At 32.3% G+C, this 18,526-nt stretch overlaps 1 protein-coding gene across 4 annotated transcripts in view; it reads right to left on the bottom strand.

The window, feature by feature from the left end:
• The window catches only part of LOC118181851 (tetratricopeptide repeat protein 21B-like), a 226,943-nt gene that overhangs the window by 72,358 nt on the left and 136,059 nt on the right, over nucleotides 1-18,526 (bottom strand). For all 4 annotated transcript variants that reach the window (XR_015039192.1, XM_085809770.1, XM_085809769.1 and 1 more), the window contains exons 17-22: nucleotides 14,038-14,129; nucleotides 10,746-10,984; nucleotides 10,518-10,590; nucleotides 10,299-10,409; nucleotides 7,410-7,462; nucleotides 7,231-7,319 (exon numbers count right to left, since the gene is read on the bottom strand). Coding sequence is in view for 3 of the 4 variants with exons in the window: in XM_085809770.1 (XP_085665896.1) it covers nucleotides 7,231-7,319; nucleotides 7,410-7,462; nucleotides 10,299-10,409; nucleotides 10,518-10,590; nucleotides 10,746-10,984; nucleotides 14,038-14,129 (657 nt within the window). In the remaining variant the exon portion in view is untranslated. The remainder of the gene's footprint in view (nucleotides 1-7,230; nucleotides 7,320-7,409; nucleotides 7,463-10,298; nucleotides 10,410-10,517; nucleotides 10,591-10,745; nucleotides 10,985-14,037; nucleotides 14,130-18,526) is intronic.

Below are 18,526 nucleotides of genomic sequence, written 5' to 3' on the forward strand. Positions count from 1 at the left end.
AGGCATCAAATTTGTGTAGCAACTAGACTTTATTTTTTAAAAAATAAGATTGCATGGAATGTCCAGGATGATGCCAGTTCTAAGAAGAGTGAAGCTATCTTTCTTTGCGATGTCGTTTAACCAGAGATAGTCAATGAAAATCTAGTTTAACCATCTTTCTTTCTGACGAGGATGTGAGCGGCTCAAAAATGTTGCTTTCTTGCATGTCCTTTACAAATTTTCCTACCTCTTTTAGTTTAGCAATCGGTAAACACTTATGATATTGCTTGATCGGTGGACAGTCTTCTGTATCAATTGTATGCTGAGCCAAACTAGTTCAACTTACTTCAGAAGATGTGTGGGAGAAAACATCTTCAAATACTTGTGCGACGCATTCAGCAGCACTCCTCTCTTCATCGCTTAGATGTGCATTCTGCGATAAATTAGGCTCTTTGATGACAGGCACTGTAGGCTACTGGTTCATTTAATGAAAGTTATTAAAGTACATGCTGTGACCACTTCGTCCTTCTTAATGACTTTTGCCTTATTATATCCATTAGCAACTCTGATCAGGATGACGATCTTGAATAGGTCGAAGAGTGCCCAGGTTATTAGTACTCCTTTCAGGCTGTTACAAATCTTAGGATATTCTGTTATGCCAAAAACTTCTATTTTCAGCTATGGATCCAAGAAATAAAAATTCTATTCTTGCTGGTACTGCGATATCATCTTGAGCTATGATATGGAGGATAGATTTAAGTCCTTCAACTTTAATTCAAGAATTATGCCCTCTGAGGCAGAATGCGTTTTTTTTATTACTAAAACTTTATTTAGGCATATACGGTTAAAGTTACATATAAGGTTGGATACGGTTACAATTAAGTAAAGAGATCAATTCCAGTACCAGTTATAGTGATAACAGGGATCGCACCCAAATGTTGCCATGTTTGGAGACTTTTGGCGATTTCTTGCCAAATTTAGTCGCCCAAACCATAACTAGCTCATCAATTTAGCAGGATAGCCATTTATCTCAATGTTAAATAGACTTGCCCCTCTAACTTTGTTTTCTGGCAGAGCTTCAATTTTTTAAGCATTTCTTGTTACATTATACAAAAGATAATAAAATTTCACACATCATTTGACTAAAACTATTTATATATATATAAAATTTTAACAGTATCTTCACTTGCATATTACACTTTGCTATCCATCCCTACTTCACAAGTTATCATACATTCGGAAGTTTTTTATCTTATGTTGAAAAAGCTAAATGGAAATACACGAGTGGAAGAAATAAGAATGGTGGGGGAATAAACATATTTATTTATGGAACTTGCATAATTATTTACAACTTTAAGTGACCCAATATAAATAGTTTATTTGATCAGGAATTGAATATGGTATGCCATAAGGCTTCATTCTGTCTAGCCAATGACAGTTCTCAATAAGCACAGATAGCAGACTAGTCGAAATTTGCTAACTAAAAACATTATTATTATACTGTCATCAAAGCTATAAAAATAGTATACATGCCCAGGATGACAATTAAAAAAAAAACTTACATTTATAGAAATTCTTTAAAAAGAACTTGGAGATAAGAATCATGCATGCTTTTTAACAATTTACTAATTTCTGAGAATTTCTAGAGTAAACAATTTTTCACACATGCTTTGCCCAAGTTCCTTCCCTAGTTAAACTGATTAAATTTACTGAACATCGCTCCAAATAATTTAATTAATAACAGCCTACACTTCAAATAACAAAGGTTTTCAATTATAGATATCTAATGAGTCTAAGTACTGAAATACTATTATACACTGCAGGCTATCTAAAACACAACACCATGAAGGAAGCATCCAATGGGCTCTAAAACTAAACCCCACTTTGAGCTCAATAAGACATGCAAATAGGCAAATGATTAGGATTGCAAGGCATATGCAAATCATGAATGCTAGTAATGCAACATAGAAGCACTAAGAGGAAAAAAGAGATTGCTTTAAGCACTGGAATTATGCAGTTTCCCGTTGTTCCTTGTGGATTATCTTTACAAGATATCTTATTGTGGATTATCTTTACAAGATATCTTATTGTGGATTATCTTTACAAGAAACTGGTGCTCTTGTTGGACATAAGCAAGTTACAGGATGTGGATGTGGAGGCAGTGGATACAAGAAGGATGAACAGACTGATGGGAATGATTGCACCAACCTCATAACGCTGCCAAATTGTACTATATGCATGGCAATGATAGACTGCACAGCAACATGTAGAACACTAGTGTAAGAATTAGGATCAGCATATACCATTGACATTACCTACAGAGGAATGAAACCTTTCAGGGTGTCCAGTGCTAAAATTCTTATTGGTTCTCTGTCATATTCATACAGGGTTCATAGCCACATTTTAGTTAAAAGAATAAGCACCTATAAGCACTTTTCAAGCATATTTTAAGAAAAAAAATAAGCACGTGTCTAATTACATTATACACATCTGCATAACTTCAAAAATTAGATTCGTAATTTAAAATATGAGAAATGCAGTATTTATTAAGAGAGAATAAGCATTACCTCAACCATGGAAAATAATTACTTTTTTTTTAAATTTTAAATAACAGTTCAATTTACAGAACTAGCTTACGATGAGAGAAAAAAAAAACTATGCAGAACTAAACTATATTACAAGATTTAATGATGAAATTTCAGTTCAAAATAGAGGAAATATATAATAATAAGGCATATTTATTCTATTCGCTTGGAACTTAATAATAAATACAATTTATTTTTCCACTCATATTGATAATTAACTCATTTACATCTAAATTCTGAACATTTTCTAAATTTTCATCGTACATCAGTTTTCCCTTAAGAGATATTGCAAGCAAAGTAATTCAAGTAAAAAAGAGGAACATTTCTGAAATCAGAAGACAGAAATTTGCTTCATGCAGTCATCCTTTAACAGTAAAAGCTTAACTACCTGCATACTTGAAAATGGGTGAATATTCGGACAGTAGAGTGTAACTTGAAAAAGAGCAGCGGAAGGGGGGGATAGACTGTAGCCGTTCTTTAGATTTTTCAGCTAAATAAATGCTTTTGACATTTTGATATGTGCATCATATAAAAACAAACCAACGGAACAGAAAAATATTCTGCTTAGCAAGCACAGTAAAACTCTTGTAAGTGTTCATAAACAAATCTCGCACCGAACATCAAAATTAATTATCTCTGCAAAATATCACAAAAGTTATTGTGCAATACATGCACCGTAATTCTTCCCTACATGATATTATGCAATCAGATTCAACAGCTGGCTGTATTGGGAGAATAAAAAACTAAATAAATGAAAAAGAAAGAGACTTACCAATCTGGGGTGTTTTTCATTCTAATTTTAACCAGACTGCGTTAAATTTCCGGAATAGAATCCTTCTTCACTTGGGTTGGTAGACCGCAGAACTTTTAGTCCTATTCAATCCAGATTGAAAGTGTCAAAAAACAAAAAAAAAGGGGGGGCCATTGCTTGTTTTGCAGTGAACTGTAACAGTTTCAATATTCCAGATTTTGCGGAAAAAGGGGAGAACCTCCCAGCCTTCGTACTGTATAATGTATTGGCCAAAAAAATGAAATTATTTTGACTATTCGATTACTTTCCCTTTATTTAAGCCATTCCGAATATTATTAATTAGAAAGCTAATCTGTGTTAAAACACAACCATTTTTGGAAGTTTTCTATACTTCAGCAGTTACTGCAACTATGTTATTATAAACATTCATACCTATGCTCATAATATAAGCATAACGATCATAATAAACACGAATATGAACTGACCAAGTGGAACGAGAATGCAAATTATTAAGATATTGATAGAAATTCAAACGTGTGTAGTATTTGGGTGGGAGGAAAAGAATGCCTAATGTACCGGAATTTTCTACTGCTTTCGCAATTCTTTGACCAACAGAACGACGGGCACCTGTCTATACTCTCCGCGCACACCAAAGGTTATGTTAATGCAGAGAAAGGGGGGGAAAAGCTATTTCCAGGAGTATGATTCACCATCTGACATTCCATATTAGGAAGAAAAGTTGTTTATTTAGTTTCGGCTTTGAAACGGGGGAAAATTGCGCGTTCATTTAAATAAAAGCACTAAAAGCAAAAAATAAGTACTAATAACAAAAAAATAAGGGCTTTAAAGAAAAAGTAAGCACCTATAAGGGCCTTTATATTTTATTTTGAAATATAAGGACTTATAAACACTTATAAGGACCGCTACGAACCCTGTCATATGTAGTTGAAATGGTGAGTTAAAAGCTGAACATGGGTAAATGAATGGTCCAATTCTGTCTCTTCAGAGGAATATCAAATCTGCCTGTAACAACATGGTGGTCATATCTGAATCTGGTGGAATGGTGGTGAGAGACATAATAATGATACATTACGCATTACTACGCAAATCCGTTAACTGAAGTTATTGTTTGGGGTTGTCATCAGACTTTACTCTGACACCCACCAAACATGCACTGTTGACACATTCAGCAGCCACTGCTAAATCTGAAATTTTGGAGATATCTAATGAGTTGGAGGTTGCTCTCCCTTACCTACAAGGCTTGCCCATAGCAAAATTTCAATAGGACAATGCAGTACAGTGCGCATAGCATTTAATGGTCAACAATTCTTCATTGTGCATCAGATTTGACTGCTGTCTTGGCACACTTGTTCTCCTGATATGCCATCCATTAAGCACATCAAGCTGAAGATATGGAAATGAGTGGCTCAGCATATATCACAAATAGCTAGGTCAAATGAAATTTGGCTGTGTGCTAAAATAGCGTGGCATCTATATAAACTGCTGATTTGTTAGAGCTTCACAAATTGAATGGGGCTATAATTTGAAAAAATTTACCCTAGTACATTGTATTATTTGCCCTGAAAATATGACCTTGTTCTGTACGGGACTGCATTTTAAATGGCCAGCAGTTTACTTCAAATATTCATGTTAGACACTAATTGTGGTAACTGTTTATCTCTAATTCCAGGATTTCATTACACCATTTGCCAACAATTAAAAATAATACATTTATTTAAATTTTCCTAAACAAATACAGTGAAAATCGAGAAACAAGTTTACGTTGTTCCAGCAATGAGCTCATATAGCAAATTTCTGGTATCTAGAAATAAACTTCCCCATTGAAAATAACGGAAATCCAATTAATCTGTTCCACACTCCCAAAAATAGTAACATAAAAATCAATTTTCCTAACAAATAACACCGGTAAATAATATAACAGCAGTTTATATTTATGAAGAGTCCTGACTGGCAATAGGGATGTGGGGATGACAAAACATGTTACTGTGGAAAAGGAGAGTCCCCCTCTGATTCAGGAAGACTCTCTATTCTTAAGAACTTTACCCCACTGGAAGTAGGTTCTGCATCAGTAACACTTAACTCACTTTCGGCTGCAGGTTGCTTTACAAAAAACTTATCTAGTAACACTTGCTTCTGTCTCCTTTTTAAGATGCCTCTAAAATGCAACACTATATTGTCATTGCACAAGTTCATGGTGCACTTACACACTACTTATTAGAGTGATTTTTCTTCAAAGAAAGTTTTCACTTCTTTCCACTTTGCCAAGACTTCTTTAATCTTACTGTAACAGAGGGCCTTAGCTCCTGTTCCCTCCTCCGCTAACGAAAGCTCTTCTACTACCTCTTGCTGCTGCTCCTTGTGAAGTTCTTTAAGTTCGTCCATTGTAAGTTCTTCACTATGCTCCTCCACTAACTCGATCAGCACTACCCACATCCAGATCCATACTTTTCCCCAGAGATACAATTTCTTTGATTAACTGCACTGTGTTGTCCACAGACTGAAGATTGAAATTTAAGTCAGAAATACTCTGAGGCCATAGTTTTTTCCATACTGAATTCAGGGTCCTCACTGAGACTTTACCCCACTGGAAGTAGGTTCTGCATCAGTAAACCTTTATCAATGAGATTTAAACAATTTAAGATGTTGGAGTGATCCTTCCAAAATTATCTGAGGCTCAGTCTTGTATTTTCAAAATACCTTTGAAACAAGGCCTATAGCTTCCTAAAATTGGAAATAACTTGCTGGTCCTTAGGCTGGAGAAGTGGAGTGGTGTTGTGAGAAAGAAACGAATTTATGAATTGAAATTGCTCCAGCAAATCATCTTCATGCCCTGGAGGATGTGCAAGGAGCATTATCAAGGACAATCAAAGACTTGAGTGGCAACTTATTTTCGGGAAAGGAATTTCTTCACCGAGGGATCAAAAACTTCATTGACCTACTCGATGAATAATTGCTGTGTCACCCAGCTTTGCTGTTGGCTCGCCACATCACAATTAGCTGGTTTTAGTGCACTTTCCCCCTCTTGAATACTCATGGATTTTCTGAGTGGAAGAAACCCCTCACTAGTAATAAACTGTAGGAACTCTGGCCAAATTTTATCAGCAGCTCGCAGTGTCCCCTTGTCGTACAACCCTGTGAACACTGGCTTCCTTTTTAAATTTTTCAAACCATTCATGGATTGCCTTAAATGCCATCTCATCTTCAGGCAACGTACCTGGTGTTTTTCGGAGAAAGTCCAAGTACAGATTCTTAGCCTTAGCGCAAATGATAGCTTCCAACACCGAATAGCCTTTTAACTGTTTCTCTTTAATCTACACCAACAACAGCTTCTCAAGATCTTAAAGAAGTTTTAGACAGTGCTTGGAAGTAATGGTAACTCCTTAGGTCACATTAAGTTTCTTAATTTATTCCTTCTTCTTCAGAATAGTGCAGAACATCGATGTCGAACAGCCGTAAGTCTTCGCCAATTCTGTCAATTTTACACCATGCTTATGTTTATCTATGATCTCTTTCTTAATTTCAATGGCAATGGCTTCCTTCTTTTTCTTTGCAGCAATATCTGAGGTAACAATCTTCTTATGAGGCATCATGAAATAATTATTTTCATGCCAAATGCAAAAAAAAAAAAAAAAAAAAAATCACAAACGCACAAACACACAGATCAAAGAACACTGAGTATCTGAAGGGATTCCCCTAGCCAAGCCGCATTAGGAAATGCACCATGCATGTCAACAGCCTGGCTGGTTGCTCGTTACTTGAGTCAATGCTCGTATTTAGAGACAAATTTTACAGTCATATTTTTCTCATATATAGAGGTGTTCATATCTCGAGGTTTCACTGTATTACCTAAATCAAGCAATTTTATAATTGAATTATATTAAATAATGAACTTACCCCCACGACCATTTTCTAGGGCTGAACTAATCATTTCTTCAGCTTCTTTATATCGTTTAATTACACAAAGGAGGGAACATAAATCATATCTAAAACCAAACATATTTTATACTTTCAAATATACTTTTGCTGAAAATGTTTAGAAATTACATGCACTAAATATAGAAAAAAAATGTTACCGTAGTTCTTCAGGTCCACCAGTTTTGATAGCAGCTTTGTAAAATGTTACGGCCTAGTAGGAGAAAAAGTATAGGATCATGAATGAGACCGCTCAAAGACTTTATATTTTCAAAAATTATACATGACATTAATAAAAATTTACAACCTCTAGTATTTTCATAAGCATCCAGATGTTCTTTATCAAAAAGAAAATGATTAATGTATAAGGTTTATATCAAGACAATGTATTACACCACAAACTACTCCACTACTGTAAACCTATAAAACTGAGGGATCCCAGATCAAGTGAAACAATATCTAAAGCTATAAATAAGCATGGATAATGTTATTAATACTTTTTTCTGCAATAAAATACTTCAACACTTCTTTCAATTATCTTGGATAATTATTTACCTTCAATGGTTTCTATTCATAATTCATTCATTGGCTTCATTCATTCGAAAGTTCTCATCCTACCACATTTTCACTAGAACAATCATATATCTTGATATTTCACTCCTGGTCAACAACTTTTTTTTTTATTAAACTTTCCATGTTTGGGGGGGGGAATAAAAAATAGCATAAATTTGAGCCATTGTGTCAATCACCAGGGAAACACACACTAAAGGCAAATAAATTTACTATCCAGATACCAAACTGTCTCTCTTAATTCACTGGTAATGCCCTGTCATCAGCTAGTTATGCCTGCACACTGCACCTGTGAGTTTAAGATCCTGACCAAGAACCAGCCATTTTGTACTACTCCTAATTTACAAACCAGAAATGGCCTGTGATCATACAAAAGTATCAAAAACAATACTTCCTAAAAAGAACTTAAATGTTATTTTAAACGAAAGATGAAGCTGCTCCATTTCTGACTGCTACTTGGGAGGAGTCCATCTAAAATATTTTCCATAAAGAGACTTGTTATTACCTGGTTTTTAACTCTTGATCCCCAACTGCTGGATATTCTACAGCACAGAAGAGTGAATATACTGACATGGTGACACTAAGCTCATGCTAGACCCTAAGTATCATAATGTAAGAAACAAATCAATGAAGTCAAAATTCCCACATATACAAGGAAGGAACTCTCTTTTCTAAAATTTGGGACCGAATTCATGACAGTTATTTTCTCCTAGTTAAATGTTTTGGCCAATGAAAAATTTTGAGAAGTAAGTAAAACAATAAAAGAATTCCATTATCATAAGAGACAAAATGAAGTGAAGCAAACTTCAGTCTGATGCAATAACTGGATCAGATTCCGTACAAAGTTGGTGAAACACATATTACTAAGAAATTTAATTCATTATCTTTAGCTGGTTGCATTTGACTTCATGAAATAAATTCACTATTCTTAAATTATATTGTACTTTCAGGATAACATTAAAAATTAGCTGCTAAAGCGATAAAATAGACAGTTAAAAATATTTACACATTTGGCAATGCAAAGCTGTTTTGCTATGTTTCAAAATTTTATCAAAACTTCAATGATAAAATATTTCAATTTTAATCTTTTTTCTGCATTATTCATAAGGATTTAGTATTTAATATTAACTGATATATTTCTTCTAAAATGTAAAGAATCAACTGTATTTTTTTTCAAACCAATTTGAAGTTTAAGGTTGAAGATCTACCTTGTAAGTGATGCATCTGATGATGCATATTCTCATTTCAATAAAATTAAAAAGTCTGCTTTCAAAAACAGGCAAAAACAGCAACTGGTTTCAACTTGACCCTATTTTGAAAAAATATAATATTTAAAAGTGGTATAATGTAATTTAAAATTTTGGATTATTTAGTTATTTAAGCTTTCATGTTAAATTTCACTTAGTAAAACTTCATCATTGATATTTTTCTCACTCTTCGTGTTAGGGTCTAGGACTTTTTGCCGTTGCCATTTCACTGTAGACGTTTCGCCATCAAGACATATTTATCTTTACATGATTGTATTTTATCTTGCCGTATTATACTCGTATTAAATTTATTTAGTTTAATAATTCTGTTTACCTTTTGTATACCTAACAAAGTTTACTTTTAATATATTTAGTTATTTACAAGCATGAGATATAAAGAAATTACACATAGTTAGTTGGAAAGTTATGTCAGTCAAAGAAAACTGAGATTAAACTTCTGATATAACAGAAGTTATATTATCAATTTTAAAATTATGCAGATACAATATTTACATGATTCGTAAAAATTTCTTAAAATTTAAATTGTCTAGTTCAGAAAAATCACTCATACAAGCAGAAAACTCACATTTTTATGAAATCTGAATGGAAAATGGAATTACTTTGGAAGCTTGTCAGCACCTTACTCTCTTAAAATTAATATATCATGTGTAATGGTGTATTTGAATAAAACTGTACACAAAAACATTTTATATATTATTTTATATAAAATGTTTATTAAGTTCAATTCAGTTTTTAAACTAAACAGTTATTAATTTAAATCAACTTATTACAATACGGCAAGATATAATACAGTCGTGTAAAGAAAAATATGTCTTGATGGCGAACTGGCCCGACGGCGAATAGTCCCATTCCCTCTTGCTATTCTTGCCTTATTAAGGACTTCAAACTAAGTTTGCCTAATGTTACTCTAGCTTCCACTTATGAGTCTCATTTATGCATCACTTATGCACAAAGTTTATGTATCGTTTTTTGTTGGTCCACTGCACTGATATAAAAGTGACAAATTATTATATTACTGTTCTTCATTTTTCAAAATATGTTTTACTTATTCTATGAACTTTCTTTTAAAATTATTCACATAATAAACACATTATTTCTGGTATCTAATCTCCCAAACATACTTTGCTAAACCAAATAAGTTAATTTTTTTTTAATTAGATAAAGTAGTTAAATAACATAGTCTAGCAATTTAATTAATAAAACTTTACTCACTTTCTCATAGTTATGAGTTTTAACAAGAGCTGTTCCAATTTTACTTGCTAATTCAACATCTTTCGGATTTTGCTTCAAAGCCTGTTCATAGGCTTCAACTGCTTTCTCAGGCTAAAAAAAAATGAAAGCTCATGTTAATAAAATATTTTATAGACTTTTAAATATAATATACATTATCAAATTTAGCCTCATTAATTTTTAAACAGAAAAAATCTGTACCTCCATTATTCTCATATATGCATCTCCTAATAAATTTAAAGTCTCGATAGTAGTACTTTCTTTCACAGCTTCCCTAATGTAATAGAAACTCACATAAATTTACCAAATATTTTATATCTATCAAATTGTTAAATTTAGATTAAACATGACTTCCAGCTTTTTTTTATGCTTAGAAACCAGTATTACTATTCAATGTAAATTATTTGGTAAGTTGTAAAATATGAGTACCTGTAACAATTGACAAATTTAATCCTGTTCTTTTTTTGATTTAGATATATCTCAGCTCTTTGTTGCAAAGCTTCAAAATAGTAGGGTTTACCAGGTTTAATCTCCTCTAGTATTTTTAAAGCACCTTCAATATCATTTCCAGATACTGCAAAATATGAAATTGCAAATCGAAGACGATCAAACTCCATTGTTTCCCGAAATAATGCAGTTGCTTCACGTATAGCCTCATTAGCTAGAGCCTAAAATGTAATAAAACATGCATATATAATTGCATTGACAATTCATAATACATTGTTTTGATAATTCTTTCACATAAATAAAATAAAAACTATAAAAAAGATTCCATTAAAAAATGATATATTTAAATGCAGCATATAATCAAAACAGAATACATTGCACAGAAATAATACTATATGTAAATTATATCAGTTACTAAAATCAACAATATATAAATGAAGGCAATTTTGCCAATTTAATTTTCTTTTATTTCTGTCTCATAAATAATAAATATATATATATATACTAATAAATCTAAGAATCGAAGCACAAGTAGAATAAAACCAAGATCTGATGCACAAGTACAATAAAACTATGAAATGATGCACAAGTACATGAAATGGAAAACTCCACTTGAACTATATTTAAATCAAAAGTTTATTCTTATTACTATTATTTTATCAAAGAACCCTATAACAGTACATCAACTACCCACACAAGGAGTATTCATATAACAAAATAAGGTAAAATGATTGAACTATCCTTTGAAAATATAAAATGAATTCACCAAAAAATAAGTTTCTTGATTTTTTTAGAGGCGACTGAATGCTGTCAGTCAATTATGTCTCTCAATGCTGGAAATACGAAACAAAGTTCAATGATTAAGCTCTTTACAACAAACATAAATATTCATAAATGTGTGGTTGCAGTGTGTGGTAATACAGTATATTTTTATGCCAATGTCAGAAGGTGGGATGAATGTTTAAATAGGGAAAAGTAATGTTTGAAGATGATCTCAAATTAGATTGAAGTGTGGATATACCCACTAAAGAAAGCTTGCAATGATATGTGATGGAAAGCAGACAAGAGGCAGCTCCTCAGATTGCTATGCAAAAGAGCATCAATGCTGTATCAATGGAAAAAAGTCCTGCATGAAAAGCTGGGGATGTTCTTTTGCATCAGATGAATTCTCAGAATGTTGTCATCAGAGATGAAAAAACATCATGTAGAATATTCTCAAGAAATGCTCTCCATTACAAACTCTAATAAAAGTTTGTATTCATGACTAGTAACAGGAGATGAAACATGGCTTCAACACTATGACCCAAAATGACAGCATGGTGTGGAAACACAATATATCTTCCCAACTGCATAAGTTAATAATCTAGTAATTTGCTGGGTAGGTTTTAGGCATTACCTTTTGCAGGACATAATTTCTAAAATTAGAAGTGCTGGAGCCCAGTAAAAGGCTGCCAAGGTAAATAATAAATAAATAAATACAATAATGAAATAATTCAATTTAAATTCAATAAAATATAAAGAGATAGATAAAAATTTCATGAATTCTTGACGATAAACAGTTAAATAAAAAAATAAAAACTCATCTTATTTGGGGCTCAGGTTGGAATTACAGTTTCATTCAAAATCTAAGATATAACTCAGCTGGTCTCCTGCTGAATTTAAGCCCTAAATATGCGGTATAATGTACTATTTCCAAGGATGATTTTTTTTTAATTCTTTTTCAGCACACTGATGGAAAAAAGTAAAACAATTAAAGCGTCACCAATGAAAATAGAGAGAACGATAGAAACACTGCAGAGTATGAAGAGGGTGTTATAGGTATGAAAACAAAGAGAGAAGAGTCCAACACTTTCTGACCCTGATGCCTGACTGATATAACTCTAGCTCCCAAGAAAACTATGACGCAGGAAAGAATTTCTCCCGAATCTGACCCAATAACAATGTGAAAACAAACATAAGGCTCTCTGCAAGTGACAATTTTGACCTCTCATATTTGGTTACATTATTCAAATAGTCTGCAAGAATTCTCCAGTGAGAAGTTATTGGCACTGGACATAACATGCTGATCATTTTTATTACTTTCAGAAGTGACAAATTTACCTACTGTCATAAAACCATTGCACTTCCTGGAGAATAAACTTTTGACATATGGGTGGCAGATTTTCTTTCCCTAAAAGTTTCAACCTCCATCAAAGTGTTTCTTCCCCAAAGAAAGACAGGCATGCATTCAGAAGTTAAATCGGATTTTTACGGCTTGTTTGTTATCAAAATAAAAACTATCCATTGAAAGCATGGTTCACTTACATAAAAGAAGTGCTACAGTCCTTTCATTTAGGGATCCAGTGCACTCCAGCTAAAATCATGACTTATCTCAAAAACTAAGCTAGGCTCCTGTACAATTTAATTTATTCCATTCAATACTTTTGTCTGTTTACATCATGAAATGCTAAGTACAATGCTTACAATATTAATTAACACCCAATTAATCCTATCAGTTCTGGAAACTTCCTCCTAGTTAATCAACTATTCAGTTCAGAAATCTAAATGCAATCATAAATCATAATGGAAGTCAAAGAAAGTGCCTAAAGTTTTGTGAAATGAAGAACCTTCATTTTGAATTTACTGAAACAGAATTATAAATCCAGAATCAGTATGTAACAAATATAGGAACATAAATGTGAATATATTATTTAGTATCACTACATTCCCACTTTCATGTATCATTTCATTAAATTACAAGAGTTGTGATAGGAATGTTGAAATGGCATTACTACAAAAGTAAAAAGAAAGAAAAAACAAAAAAATATATATATAAAATTGTTATATATTCTTAAAATGATTATCATTGATACAAAATTCGAAATAAATTCAAGACATATAACAAAGTACATAAATGGTTTTAATAACTTTCCAACTGAAACGACTTTAATACACTTTAAAAGGAAGAAATATTTCTTCAGCCACATTAAAAATGCATTTTTTACTTATTCCCCCAAAATTCTGTTAGCTGGTGGCTGTTTTTTAAAGTATTTACCTTCTAACTGAAGCTAGATGTCTCTTAATTTCTAATAAACTGATTACTTCTTCCTTCATTACTGATACTACTTATTAACTGTCAACCAATAATGGCTTCCTATCTATATTACAAGCATAGATATAAGTATCCTCTTTTGGTAGTAAACTACAATTTACAATCTACTTTGCCTTTAAGATAAATATCAGCAATTTCCAGAACAAATCATCAACAATAAATGAATTTAATTTAATAGTATACCTGTTTATTCAAATCACAGTAAATTTTTATAAGCTCCACAAATAAATTAATTTTTTTGGAAACAGGTATCCTTTTAACAAATCTCAGACTATCTGCAAAACAAGATAAATATACAATATAAAGCAAAAAATGATCAATAAACGTTACATTAAACGCAAATACAGTTATTCCAAGAAAAATCACATCAGCAAACACAACTTACAATTTTAATACTAATCCATTACAGCATAAAAATCCCTCTTTAAAAATTAGATCAGTAGAAATTATTTTTATATATACTTTCTGCAGTATGAAAGTACACAAAATAAAGTATTCCAAAATCCAAAGACCTTAAATTTAGCGTATGAATATCTACAAATGATACATTTGAACTGTCATTGTTACTATAAAAATAGACATGACTGTTACAATAAAAATAGACATGACTGTTACAATAAAAATAGACATGATTGTTACTATAAAAATAGGTTAACAGCGACTTCATTAAAAAAGTATATTTTGATACATTTGTAAAATATTACATATGATATTTATTGAATAATTAAATTTTTATGCAATTCTACCTTTTTTGCACTTATTTTTCTGAAACATGTCACTTACTTCTCAAATTATTTCAGTATGCACAGAAGATGTGTGGTTACAATACTATCAAAATAAATCCATTTAGAAATGAATAGCTCAGTGACTACCACTGGTTAACACTGGTACTTTGCTCAGCTTTAAAAACCAAATTTAGACTTCAGCTCTAGTATATAAGTAAACTGCTGAACAGTTCTAGCCAGTGAGATTTAATCTGGTAAGAGCGAGATTTAATCTTAACTGCTTGCCTGATTATCCCGAGTTATCTCGGGTTCGTATATATTGCAGTTAATTATTAACCCGTGAAAACTCAGGAGAAATAGAATTTGTTACTACGATTTGTTTTACCACGGTTTGTTTTACTCGGCCTCAAGGAAATGAAAGGAAATATTCAGCATGATTGGGAGTTTGCCAAATTTTGTTGGTTGCGTGGTTCTTTCGGAGGGACTGGTAACCTGTTTCCCTATTGTATAGTATATGTCGGATGCATAAAGAAGGATACATGCATTAAAAATAATAATAATAATGGCAATGATGCAAGATAGCAAAAGCGATGATTTTTCAGATAGTGATTATGAAGAGGGGGAACAAAATCAAAAAACAAAAATCAAATCCAACGAGACAGTGTACTTTGGGCACCCTTGAAAGAGATTACAGCGGTATACCAGTAAGAAAAGAAACCACATAGCAGAGTGTAGAATGTCAGGTATCACTTTGTGTTGTCCCTTGTTTGAAAAACTATCATACAAAGACTAATATTTAACTTTTTTTCGTTTGCCCAAGATAATTTGGGTTAGTAAATTAATATTAAAACAAAATGCTTTTACACCTTCAAAAAATTAAAAATTCAACTTAAAACCTACATATTTTGATTTGTTTCATTTCGTTGTATTTAATAATAAAATTAAAAAATTTGATGATTTTTTTCAAACAAATTTGTAAGGGAAGCGGTTAAAGAGTAGAATTGGAACAAATTAATAGATTACCTAATTAGATCTGTAAGAACTATTTCTAAATAAATATTTTTGTTATCAAGTCTTCACACAACATTCTACCTGAAAGCTGTAGAATGCATAATATGCAATTATTTTCAGTTTGTACCTAGTAGGTACACATCAATAAATATTTTACTGTTAATTTCTTTGTCTGTTTATTTGGCAATTTACATTAAGTTCCAAAAAATTATAACATGATCCTTTATGTCAAGGCCAACTAGCATATATACTGATGCTGCTGTTCACTCAACCAATCTTATTTCATACTTCTAATGGATAGAATATTAGAAAGAAAACATGCAAAATTAAGTAACTGCTTTCATTATCCACATAAAAAAGCTTAAGCACTGATAATGTTATTCTTCACTTGCCATAGCATTCATTGTTATTAGTTGAAAGACATTAAGTTTAGCTATTGTACTCTATAAATGGGTCATAGTTAATTCATTTGCACATGCAGATAACTGGTAAAAACTCAGACAAAGTTGCACACTTTACTACGGGCAGTGCAAATGAAGTGGACTATTACACTAGTCATCAAAATTAAAAGATAATGAGAAAAAATATGCTCACTAAGTTGATGTCGCAACCAATGCCCAATGCTGTAATTATTTGTATAAAAATACAATTGAAAACAAAATTGCACTTCCGTGTATAAGTTATCCCCCGGGAATGTGCAAATTTGGTGATTGACAATGTGGTCGGCAATGAATGCAGGTTGAATTTCCAGTCTGTAATGTTGTTTAAAGTGAATGTGGTTTCTCATAGTGTTCAGTATTCAGTAGTTATGGCTCAAAGGTATCGTTTAAGTGAAGGTCAAATGTGGTGAATTATTGATAGAATCGAGAGAGGTCAAACATAAATGGAAGTAGCCCAAGATTTTAATACTCCTCAAAGTGTTACATCAAGAATTTGGAGCCACTTATTAAGCAATGGATAAGTAGATTGACAACCTGGTCAAGGGCGACCAAGAGCAGCAACAGCATCAGAAGACCATTTTCTGTCATTCACGGCTCGAAGAAACAGTGAAGCTATTAGAAGAAATTTGGTTTCAGACCTTCAGGCTGCCATAGAAAACACAAATTAGCCATTCTACTGCTGCACGGAGGCTTAATGCGAGAAAATGCATCATTTGTATTCCACACACTCCAGCTTCCAGAAAGGCCAATTTAAATTGATGCCATCGTCAAATTCAATAGAGCCAAGATAAATGGGCCCAAGTATTGTTTACTGAAAAGTAATTCTAGATCTGTTTTGATCTGGAGAGAGGAACGAACATGCAACTTGCCTTCCTTTGTCGGTGAAATATCCTACTTCTGCGACTGCAGTTTAATGGTTTGGGTTGATCATGACAAATGGCTGCATCGAGCTGCACATCTTTCAAGGAGCTTCCTTAACTGCTCGGAGATATGTGAATGAGGTATTGGAAACCTAAGTCAGACTATTTAGGTGTGCTGTTGGCCCAAAGATTTTGCTAATCGATAACAATGCTCAGCCTTAGCATATGTGGTGTCAGAAACTTGCAATTAGAACATATCACTTGAATGGATTGGCGACCTCACTCACTCGAGTTGAACCTGATTGAGCATGTGTAGGATGCCTTAGGATGCCGAATTTCCCAGCACACCAAATTCCTCCCTGGACCCTCTAGGAGCTGAAAGGTAAAATTTTTGGAGAGTGGCAGACAATTCCACAAGACTTGATCAACACTTTGGTAAAGTCTATGAAATCAAGATATGAGGTATGGATATCTGTCCAAGTTGACCATACACCATATTAAAAAAAAACTTTGTCTAAAAGAGGTGATTAATTTTTCCCTCATTTTCAAATTTGCATAAATTTGGTTTGAATTTCAATATTTTGCAAATAATCAAATACCAAACATTGTAATTTATCGTAATTAATGCTTTTGTAAAAATTTCTATTAATGAATTTTCATTAAGTATTAGTTATGTTTTATTTCTGTCATTATCCTTTAATTTTGATGACCAGTGTAGATTTATGGCAATAATGGATTCATATCAAATATCAACATACTATTTTCCGACACAGCACAGAAATACACAATTTTATGCTTCTATGTATTTTGGGGGGCCAGGATGCCTCACAAAATAGGTACCAAAAATTACAGAAGTTGCATTAAGTAATAGAAAACTGAACTAACAGCCATTATAACTGATTAATCTTTAATTATTAAATATCTGCTTCTACTCTTTGAATGAGGTAAGTGTGTCATTATTTTGTAAAACATATTACTCTTCTTTGCTTTTGCTAGTATAGTAGCATATATTATTGATTAAAAATGGCCTTCCAGAAAAACTTTCTGGTTGTAATTCAGAATTTTTTTTAAACTTTTTGGGGGGGGGGAGGAGGGATATTGCACAAAAGGAAGAATAAATTGCCTGATGAAAATTTCTTTGTCCTCAAATTTATTTTTTTATTTTTATTTTTAGTTTTATACTTTGATAGATTTATTTATGTACATAATTATATACATAAACAGATTGTTATTCCTATCTGCACAAAGTATTTTGCAATTGATGGTTATCTTTATGTTACATTTTTCCTTTGAAAGTTTTTGTTTTTCTATCTCATGTTGCTATGTACTTTTCTGCTTATTACTGTAAAATATAAGATTTAATTTACTGTTTATTTCTGTACCTTGTCATCAAGGCAACTTCTATTTAAATTACATGTGATAAGCCATATACATAGCTACTCTTTATGAAAGAATTCTTGGTTTATTTTATTTCCCTTTTTCAAAATACTGTTGTATACTGATTCACTTTGCCATTTGACTCATGATCAGTACTTTTTTTCTTAATTTGCTCTTAACTTTCTTCTCATTGTTTATCATCATGTGTGTAAAATACAGTAAAATCCTGCTTAACCAAATTTTGCTTAATACAAGCCCC

The sequence above is a fragment of the Stegodyphus dumicola genome, chromosome X2 (genome assembly GCF_044657685.1).
Source record: "Stegodyphus dumicola isolate Sdum_Otavi_A_Nest chromosome X2, ASM4465768v1".
In the NCBI taxonomy this organism is placed as follows: domain Eukaryota; kingdom Metazoa; phylum Arthropoda; class Arachnida; order Araneae; family Eresidae; genus Stegodyphus; species Stegodyphus dumicola.